The following is a 10062-nucleotide window of genomic DNA, read 5'->3' as shown; positions in this document are numbered from 1 at the left end:
GCGAAGCAAACGTGCATGGATGTGTGCGACTGGATATGGCGTAGAAGGGGACACGTCGTGTGAAGAAGGGAGGTGCGGGAGCGGGCGGCATCGCAGCCAGGAGCGGAGGAAGCACCCGGGAGCATGGGCAGGAGAGCGGGGGACGCGGTGACAGGGACAGGCAGGCCCGGGGAGGGACAAACACAGGGGGGAGAGACGACGGGGTGCGGAAGAAGGTGCGAACACCCTGCGTGATGGCGCGGGGCGATGCGAGCAGACTATGGTACAATGTGCTGATGACACATGCTTGCGCTCGCACACAACGCCGCCAACGCCTCTCTCTGCCGCGCGCCGTTGCTCTGCTTCGCGCTGCGCCGCGTGCTTGCTCTCGTCCCTGTGTGCTGCCCCGGTCGTCCCTCCTCCATCGCGCCCCTTTGGCGCCCACACACAGCGTGACAGAGCTGGATGCTTCCGCACGCCCTTGCACACACGGCGGGGCGCCGTCGGGGGGAGGGGGGAGGGGGAAGGGGGGAGGACACGCCAATGTGGCCAAGGACGTTCTCTTTTTCCAGGTGAATCATCCTCTCACGGTCCCTCTCTTTCCTCGCGCCGTGTGGTGAACGACGACGTGAGGACGACACGCATCGGCCCTCCTTTTTTTGCCGGACCGCTCTCTCTTGGCGGCTCATCCGTCGCTCTTAGTCACACCTGTGTGTGTTTAGGCGTGCGTGTGTGCGTGAGTGCGCGTACGCGCGCACACGCGCGAGCGAGCGAGCGAGCGAACGAGAGAGAGAGAGAGAGGCGAGTAAGACACGCAACCACTTTCCTCATCACGAGCACACGCGCACACACACGCTCGCACACACGCACACACACACACATACACACACATGCCTCGCACACTCGTGCTTTCACCTCCACAAGCGCTCGCGCGAAGGAGAGACGACACATGCGGGGGCCCATGCGGAGGCACAGACTTGCCTTCACGTGCGCGCTTCTCTGTCGCCACGCCTCGCTCCCTGGCCTCACCCCCCCACACCGCCTCCCAGGGCAGGGAGAGGCGCGGGGGTGGCCAAGAGAATGGAAGCATGACGCGATCCCGGGCGGGAAGACGGAGGAGCGAGGCCGAAGAGCGCGCGAGAGGCGCGCAAAGCAAGTGCACACACGCAAGAGCACTCGCCTGCGCCTCTCTCCGTGTCCCTCTTCTTTAGACTCACACACACACACACACACGCTGTGTCTCCTGGTGCCCCTCGCACACACCCTCACGAGCAGACGCACACGCACACGCACACACATACACACACTTATAAACACACACACACACACACACACATACATGCTCATTCGTCTTGGTCGTCGTCTTCGTCGTCGTCTTCGTCGTGACTCGATTATCACGCACGCGCGCGCGCACGCTCACTCGGACATCCCGCCGTCCGACTCGAAGTCGTCGTCGTCGTCGTAGATGTCGTCGTCGTCGTGGTAGTCGCGCTCGTCTTCGTAATCCTCGTAGTTCTCGTCGTCGTAGGCGTCCTCGTCCGAGACAAAGTCCTCGAAGCTGTTGGAGCTGTACTCGGCGCCTCCCTGATAGCGAGCATTCAGGTTCGGGTAGAGCGGGGTGCCGTTGACCCCGGGCGCGCCGACACCGGCGGCCGCCGAGGTGGGGCTCGGCCCGAAGGACGAGCCTCCGGATCCCGGGCCCTGGTAGCCGACGGCCACGAAGTCCGCGTACGACGGCGGCAGGACGTATGCCGGCGGCCGGCGGACCATGTGGTCGGGCGAGAGCGGCGTGCCGGCGGTCGATGGCCCGGCGGTCGAGCCCGGCGGGTAGGCACTGCCATCCGGCTTGAAGGCCGGCGGCGCGCCCAGACCCTGTCCCTGGCCATCGGCCATGGTGCTGTAGTCGACCACGCGGCTGCCCGGCTCGGAGGGAGTCGGCGGCACGGCAGCCAGCTGGCGCCGGCGGTGGACCACATACATGCCGATGACCAGGGCCGACAGCACCACCAGGGCGCTGACCACAATCAGGGCAATGGCCCAGGCCGGGAACAGGTCCCCGAGGTCCGGGGTGAAGACCTCGGACGCGGTGGCCCGCTGGAGGACCGCGAACTCGGTGAAGTGCTGGGCCCCGCAGGTGACCGACACCGGGGTGGCCTCCAGCACAAACACCTGGCTGGAGTCCCACTTGTAGGTGGTGTGGTTGAGGTAGGCGCACACGACGGACCCGATGTCCACCGGGTCGGCCGGGTCGAACTCGAAGCCCACCTGCACCACCTGCCCGCCGAAGGAGGTGATCGGCGTCTGGCCGAAGGTGTCCGGCTCGCCGATGGCCGACGGGGTCGAGCAGTCATACAGCTCGGCCGAGTGGATGGCCGTGGCCAGGTGATAGGACCCGGCGTCGGAGCCGCCGCCACCGCCCACGGCCGCGGCCGAGCTGGCCATCGTCGACGACGCGGCGGTGGTGGACGCCGCCGTGTCGGCCGCGGCGACGGCCCCCTCGGTGTCGGGCGTGGCCGAGCGCAGGGACCGCAGCCGGCGAACCTGGTGCGCCGCCTCCTCGAAGTAGCCCAGGGCCTGGTGGGTGGCCGAGCGCAGCGAGTGCGCTCCGAGATCCACCAGCCCGGCCATGAGGCCGGCCGCATCGGCAGCCACCGACGCCGTCCGGGCCCCCCGGTGGTCATCATGGGCGCCATCGCCGGGGGCCATTGCCGAGGAAAGGGAGCGCGACTGCAGCAGCAGGTGACGGCGCACGCGGGCGCCGAAGGTTTCGCGCGATCCGGCCGCCATGGCGCCGATCGGCAGCGGCACGCTGGCATAGGCATCCCGATCCAGGGTGGCCTGGAAGCCGCAGAAGCAATTGACCCCCTCCACGCCGAAGCCCTGGGGGAAGGTGAAGCTCGGCATCAGCGAGTCGCTGCCCTTCAGGGGGCTGCGAACCACGGTCATCTGCACGGCCTCGGCCCCGAGGTCATCCTCATCGGCCGAGATCGAGGGGAAGGTGGCCGGCTCCTGGTTGCACGCCAGGCGCCGGGCATACATGTGCTGGGCCCGGCGAATGGCCGACGTCGTTTGCAGCAGGCTCTCCGAGGTGGAGGTGGAGTTGGTGACCGTCAGCAGCCGGCCGCCCGAGCGGGCCAGGCAGTTCATGAAGTCATCGGAAACCATGACATTCGGGTGGACCCGGGCCAGGGTGGCGGGCCCGGGGGCGGCGTTGTTGCTGCCGCCCGGGGGGGTGGTGGCCGCGCCCGATCCGCCGGCGGCCGACGTGGCCCGGCGCACCGGCGCCTGGTAGTACGACTCCACCAGGCGCGTTTGCTCGGTCATCCGGGTGACCAGACGCCCGACCATGTCCTGGGACAGGCCGCGCGAAGTCCGGGACACCGTGTCAATCTGGCACATGGCCGCCTGGGCACGCTCGAAGGAGCTCGGGGCGAAGTTCAAACTGTCGTCATAGGTGACCACCACATCCGCCAGCAGGAGCTTGGCCGAGTTGGCCAGCACCAGGGCCGAGTCCAGGGCCTCCACCTCGGCGGAGTTCATGCCGGTGGTGTCGATGCCGGCGGCCGATTCGGCGGTGGCCAGCCGGGCCGCGGTGTCGGCCGCGGCAAGGGCCTCCCCGACCTCCGACCGGCGCCCACGCCGAGCCAGCACCTCATCCGGGATGTGGGTGGTGGCCGCCTCCGGGCCGCCGCCGGTGGCCGGCGTCGCCGCCTGCTCAACCACCCGGCGCGCGGCACTGGCACTGGCAATGGCCGCCGCCTGGGACCGAGCCAACTTCTCCGTGGCATCCAGGCAGCTGCTGACCACCGAGGTCCAGGCCATCAGGCGTTCCCATTGGCCACGCTGGACCATCTGCGCCGAGCGCGTCCGGTAGATGTCGCGCAGCTCCTCGAGCTCGCTGTTGGTCCGGACCACGCAGCTGTCCACCACGACGTCGGTTTGCACCACCGACGACACGCCATTGCGCTGGGTGACCACGCCGCGCACGGTGACCGAGCGCGACCGGTTGCCGGGATCGGCCAGGAAGGCCAGCGCCGAGCCCGGGCCATCGGTCGGCACCTGCAGGGTCCGGCCATCCGGGTACCGGAGCTCCACGCGGTAGGACAAGGGCAGCTGGTCCGTGGTGGTGGTCCAGCCGGTCATGGCCACCTGCACCAGGTCGAAAGCGGCCCGGGCCCCGACGGCCGGCGTGACGCTGATGGACCCGCCCACCGGGGCCGGCGACGTCCGGACAATGACAATCGAATGGGCACGCTTGTTGGTTTGCGGCTCGACCACATCCAGGCGGAAGGCATACCGAGCATTGGGCCGCAGGGTGAAGGGCTCCAGGATCAGGGTATCGCCATTGATCGGGCCCGAGTGGATGGCCGGGTCATTGATGTCCACCCACTCCAGGTGCAGCTCGCTGTGGCGATCGATGTCGCGCAGGAGCTGGGCCAGCTCCTGGTCGGTGGTCTCATGCACGCAGGACCAGGTGTAATTGAGCTGGGCATAGGCGGTCGACCGGCTGGAAGCCACGGTGATGGCCAGCGGCCAGTCATGGCGGGCGCCGATCTTGCGCTCGGTGTCCAGCAGGACGAAGGGCTGCACACCGGCGCGCGGCACGATCACCGCCACATCGGTCTTCAGCTCGCCGGTCAGGTTGTCGGTGACGCGCAGCTCAAAGCGATAGCGCAGCTTCTCCGAGACAACCAGCTGCCCGGCCGGCACCACCCGCACAAAGCGGTTGGACTCCAGCGCCGGGTCCAGGGTGACCGATTGCGGGGCAAAGGACAGCGTGGTGAAGCCACCAAAGCCATCGGTCACCGGGCAGAGGGCGCCATTCAGCTCGTTGGTGCAGCGCAGCTCGATGGTCACTTCGCGGCCCTCCAGCCGGGCATAATCGGCGATGGTGTAGTACAGGTGCAGATCGGAGTACGACCCGATGGTCCGGCGGTCGCCGCCCAGCAGACGGACATTCAGCGACGGGGGGAGGGTGTTGAGGATGACCCCGTGGCTGCTGGTGGCCTTGGACTTGTCGGAGGTGGCCCGCAGGGTGGCCGTGTACTGGGTGTATGGCTGGAGGAAGTTCGGCGGGATGACCAATGTCGGCCCGGTGAGGACCAGCTCCGACAGGGAATGGCCATTCTGGAAGTCCTCCGGGGTGAGGGTCCACTCGAAGGAGAGGGCCGTGTCGGTGGCATCGCACTCGGAGGGGGTGGCATCCATGGCGATGACGGTCTCCTCGTCGATGTTCACCCGCCGGGGGTTGATGCCGCGCACGGTGATGCTGGGCACCGGGCTGTTGACAAAGCGGATGGTGTGCTCGGCCACCAGGGACTCGGCCACATAGTTGGACACCTTGAGGGTGATGCGCAAGACCGCCCCATTGGCGAAGACATCCTTCTTGATGTGAATGTCGGTGACGGTCAGCGAGTCGAGCGAAGCCCCGTTGTTGGTGGTGTAGGAGCCGGCCGGCAGCGGCGGGCTGAAGGTCCAATGGAAGCGCAGGGCCTGGCCACCGGTGTTGCCGTAGGACGCCCGGCCGTGGATGTGCACCGCGCCGCAGGTGGACGCCTCTTCCGGGGCGGTGATCACGGCCACCGGCACCGGCGGCGGGGTGTCCGTGTCCACCAACAGATCATTGTCCAACGGGTCGCAATACTGGCGGGCCAATTCGTAGATGGTCTCCCGCTCGAAGAGGATCATGGTGACCCCGGTGCGAATGGCCGGGTTCTGGCCGAGGGCCACCTCGACCACGCGCGAGCCGGAGCGCACCGTGCACTTGGCCCCGGAGCCAAAGAGCTCGGCAGTCCGGGCCGGGAAGAAGGTCTGGCACTTGAAGGTCCCGGCCCCGGGCCCGGAGTCCAGCCCTGGGCCATTCATCGGGGTGGTGACCGGCACATTGAAGTACACCAGCAGCAGGGACCCGGTGGAATCCAACCGGGCCAGCTCGGCCACCGGGGCCACCTGGTAGTACTTGACCCACACCTTGACCGTGGACCAGGGCCCGCCAGGGCGGCCGGAGAAGCCGATCGTGAGCCAGGCATCCTGCGACACGCTGGACACCGGCACCGGGCATTCAATCTGCTTGGAGCTGATGTACCGGGCATAGGACACGCGCTCCATGCCGGCCTCCCCGTCGTAGGAATACCGGCAGGAGATCAGATGGCCGCCATTCCCCCCGGGCAGGGTGTCCGGGTCGAAGAAGTTCGTGCCGTTGACGAGAATCCGCTGGTCGGTGCGGTCGATGTACACCTTGACCACTTGGTCCAGGACGATCGAGGGCAGTTGCTCGAGCACCGTGTACACCAGCTTGTTGGGCACGGCCACCCCCGGGTCGCCGGGGTTCTCCACCCAAATGAGCTCGAAGTCCTTGGGCCCGGTGGAGGTGAAGGAGTCCAGGATGCACTCACCGCGAGTGTTGCTGATGACCCGCACCGGGATGCGGGCCTGCTTGTTGTCCTGCACGCGGCAGTACAGCTCCCGCGGCTTGTCGGTGCCGGGCTCGGTGAACCCACCGCCGATCAGCTGCACCGGCTGCTCCGGGGCATTGGGCCCGACGTCGGGGTCGATCTCCAGCAGGATGATGCAGGTGGAGTTGTCGCCGCCGCACACGCCGCAGGCGTCATTCTCCACTCCGGAGTTGGGCACCCCATCGCAGCCGACGCAGCTGGTGTCATCGCCGCCGCACACGCCGCACTGGTCCTTCCCGGCCGAGGGGTCCTTCTGGGTGGACCCGGCCACGCAAATGCCACACTCATTGATGAAGGCCTGGCCGTAGCAAATCCCGGCGCAATCCTCCACCGGTGACGGGCCGTCCGACGGCTGGTTGGGATCGATCTTGCGGCAGACACCACACCGGTCGACCACGGCACCGGAGTCGCACTCGCCATCGCAGCCGCGCTCGCACGGGGCCTCGGTCGGGGTGACGGTCGGCGTCGGGGTCGGCGTGGAGGTGGCCGTTTCGGTGGTCGTGGTGCTGGTGGTGGTCGGCTCCTCGGTGGTCACCAGGGTCGGCGTGGCCACGGCCCGGCCGAAGAACCGGATGTACGGCGAGGCCTCCTCGGCCTCGGCCTCCAGGTCGCGCGGCCCGTGGCGCCGGCCACCGGCCGCGTCACCGGCCATCCCTGAGGCCGGGGCCACCGCCTCGGCCGGCTCGTCGTCCGTGATCTCCAGGATGGCCGACACGTCGGCATCCCCGAGGGCATGGCCCGCCTCGCTGGAGGACAGACGGAGGATGGCCCGGCGCGTGCCATCGGGCCAATAGTTGTCGAAGAGGCGAATGCGCTTCATGGCCACCACTTCGCCCTTGCCAAAGCGAACGGCCTATGTGTGTGTGGGGGAGGGGGGGGGGAATGTGGCTGGTCAGTCACGGGGGTGTTGTACGGGGGGGGGTGGTCCGGAGGGGCCTCCGCGCGCGCGCGCTCGGTGCTGTCGCCGGTGTCTCGTCCCGTGGCGGCCCGCCTCCTTGGGCATTTGGTGCACGAGGCAGGGCCACCAGGAGGGGGCGCGCGCGCGAGGGGCGGGACCGGGCCGAAGAGGCGGACAGGGACAAAAAAGCCCCGCCCAAGGGCGGCAAAAGGGCGAGGCGCGCAGGAAGCAAGCATGTCCCGGCAGCACCCTCGCACAAGAGGGGCCTGCTGGGGGGGGGGGGGGCGGAAAGAGCCCCAGAGGCCGGGGCATGCGCTCGGCACCACACGAACGCACCAGATCCGAGGGCGACTCATAGTCGAAGCTCTCGACGGCGGTATCCTCGGCAATGGACAGATACACGACTTGGCTGTCAAGAGGCTGGGCATCGACAGCCTGGCGCAGGAAGGTGATCATGATATGGCCGGCATCCTCCTGGGCGGAGAAGGTCGGCCGGGCGAACCGAACCCCGGCGATGCTCGGGGCGGACAGGTCGATGGACGGCAGGCCGGCCGCCGGCCCGTCCTCCTCCTCCGGCAGGATGGCGGGCTGCTGCTTGGCCGATGGGGCAATGTCGAACTGGATGTCACTGGTGGCATGGGTGGCACCGGCACCATGGCGGGCGGCGGCCACAAGGCCGCTGCCGCTGGGGGTCACGAAAATAACGCTCAGCAGCGTCACAAGGGCGAGGATGGCCAGCTTCAGGGGGAGGCTGGACAGCACCGAGACGGGGGAAGAGGCACCGGGGGCGGGCGTCCGGCGCCGGCGCCGGTCCATCGACCGGGGTGCCGGAGCCTCTGCTACCGCCAGGTGGCTCCCCTCGTGGGCGTCCGCCCGAGGGTCGGCACTCATCATGGTGCCGGCCCCGGGCAGACTGCCTGGGAGCGTCCTAGGGGGGAGACGTCCCATTGTGTGGCAGGAAGGGGGGTGGTGGTGGGGATCGGCCCGGGCCCGACCACAAGTGGCGATTCACGCACGGACTCGAGAGTTCCGCGTCGGAGTGAGAAGGCCACGGGGAGGGGGGGGGAGAATGGGGACAGGCCAAATGCCGGCGGTCTGGGGGCAGGGGGGGGCAGAAACACCGGTCCAGGCCGCCGGAATGAGAGGCGGGCTGTGGGTGGAGATGTGACGGGAGGAGCGCCACGGCCGGGGAGGGCCGTGGGGGGGGGGGAGTAGGTGTTTGTTTTGTTTTGTTTTTTTTTGGGCACCGAGCAGGCAGGCAGGCAGGCAAATGCGCGGAGAGGGGAATGTTAGAAGCTGGGCACACCATGACACAGCCATGAACGGGCATGGGGCGAGGATTGCGGGTGGCTTAGGGGCCGGGGTTGGGTGTCTTTTTTTGTTTCCCCACAACACACGGACGCTTGCCCTCGCCCCTTTGGCGCGAGGCACACCACACAGGAAAATGTCCTGCCCCCTGTGAAGAGGCCCTCTTGGCGGCTTGACCCGGAGGGGTGCATGTGACGCGCGACACGGGAGCGGTACACACACACACACACACACACACACACACACACACACACACACACACACACACACACACACACACACACACACACACACACACACACACAGATGTGCATGTGCTTGTAAGGGGGTGTATGAAAACATGCATGCGCATGGAGAAATGCTTATGCATGTGCACCGGCTCCGGCTTGATGAAGAAAAGAGGCAACGATCGAGGGAGGAGGAGGGGGGCCGGGGTGGTAGGTGGAACGCACTTCAGGCAACAGCAATTAAGGAATCCGCTCACCTCTCTCTGTGGCAGGGGGGGAGGGGAGGGGGGACGAAATGACACAAAGCCCACAACAATCAAATGACCACCGGGAAAAAGCGATCGCAAACGGCAAGCAGGCGGGGTTAATGATTTTCGGAGCATGACAAAATTAACCATTCAGCTTGGGGCATATTAATGGGGGAAAATGAGCGCCAGGGGGGTGGAGGGGCGCGGGGGCCTCGGTGCGGCGGCGGAGGATGCCATGCTGCCGGGCTAGGCGAGCAGGTCGAGGCGGGGCGGAGGGCAGGGGAGAGGAGGAGGCAAGCAGGCGAGGGAGAGTGAAAGAGGCGAGGGGGGCCCAATGGGCCGCAACCAACGGCTGCTGGGAGTGTGTACAGTGGCCTATGACTCAGAGGAGTCGCGGACAGCGTGCGGCCAGGGTGCGGAGAAGGGGAGGAGGGGAGGGAAGGCGCGAGGGCAGGCGCAGAACGGACAGGGAGAGGGGAGGCCGGGAGGGGCCGGATCGGTGGCTGGTGCACGTACCGACACAGCAGGGGGCGCGCGGGGGAGCGGGGGGACGCGGGAAGAGCTACGCGCACAGGGCGTAATTTGCGTGCGAGGGTGCGTTTAAGTGTGGGAGTCCACAACAGCGGGCAGGGGAGAGGTGTATGCAGCAGATGTGTGAAGCTCGCCGGGAGGGGCGGAGCTTGTCCGGTGGCGGTGGAAGAAAAAGGTGGGCAGAGGGGGGAGGGAGAGAGAGGGTGAGAGAGAGAGGATGCGTGGGACGCTCCGCCGATGATTAAGAGGAAAATGGGCCGGACGATGTGGGGGTCTCTCTTCTCAGTGCACAACATATACCTTACACAAAAGTGTGTTCCGTGAAAATGCGGGGTAGATTGCCGCACGGGCCCGGCTGGGGGCCAGGCAGAAGGAGCAGCAGGCCAAAGGATGAGCGGGTGGGGGCGGGCGGAGGG

At 67.4% G+C, this 10062-nt stretch overlaps 1 protein-coding gene across 1 annotated transcript; it reads right to left on the bottom strand.

The window, feature by feature from the left end:
* Positions 1 to 1321: 1321 nt before the first annotated feature.
* H696_00598 (hypothetical protein) lies at positions 1322 to 8226 on the bottom strand (the record flags this gene model as incomplete). Its single annotated transcript, XM_009494477.1, has 2 exons — positions 1322 to 7287; positions 7669 to 8226. The coding sequence occupies 2 exons, from the start codon at positions 8224 to 8226 to the stop codon at positions 1396 to 1398; spliced, it is 6450 nt and encodes a 2149-aa protein (XP_009492752.1). The 3' UTR covers positions 1322 to 1395.
* Positions 8227 to 10062: the final 1836 nt, after the last annotated feature.

This window comes from Fonticula alba, assembly GCF_000388065.1.
Source record: "Fonticula alba strain ATCC 38817 unplaced genomic scaffold supercont2.1, whole genome shotgun sequence".
NCBI lineage: Eukaryota > Rotosphaerida > Fonticulaceae > Fonticula > Fonticula alba.
The sequence above is the reverse complement of the archived record's forward strand: the minus strand, read 5'-3'. Positions and strand labels throughout refer to the sequence as shown.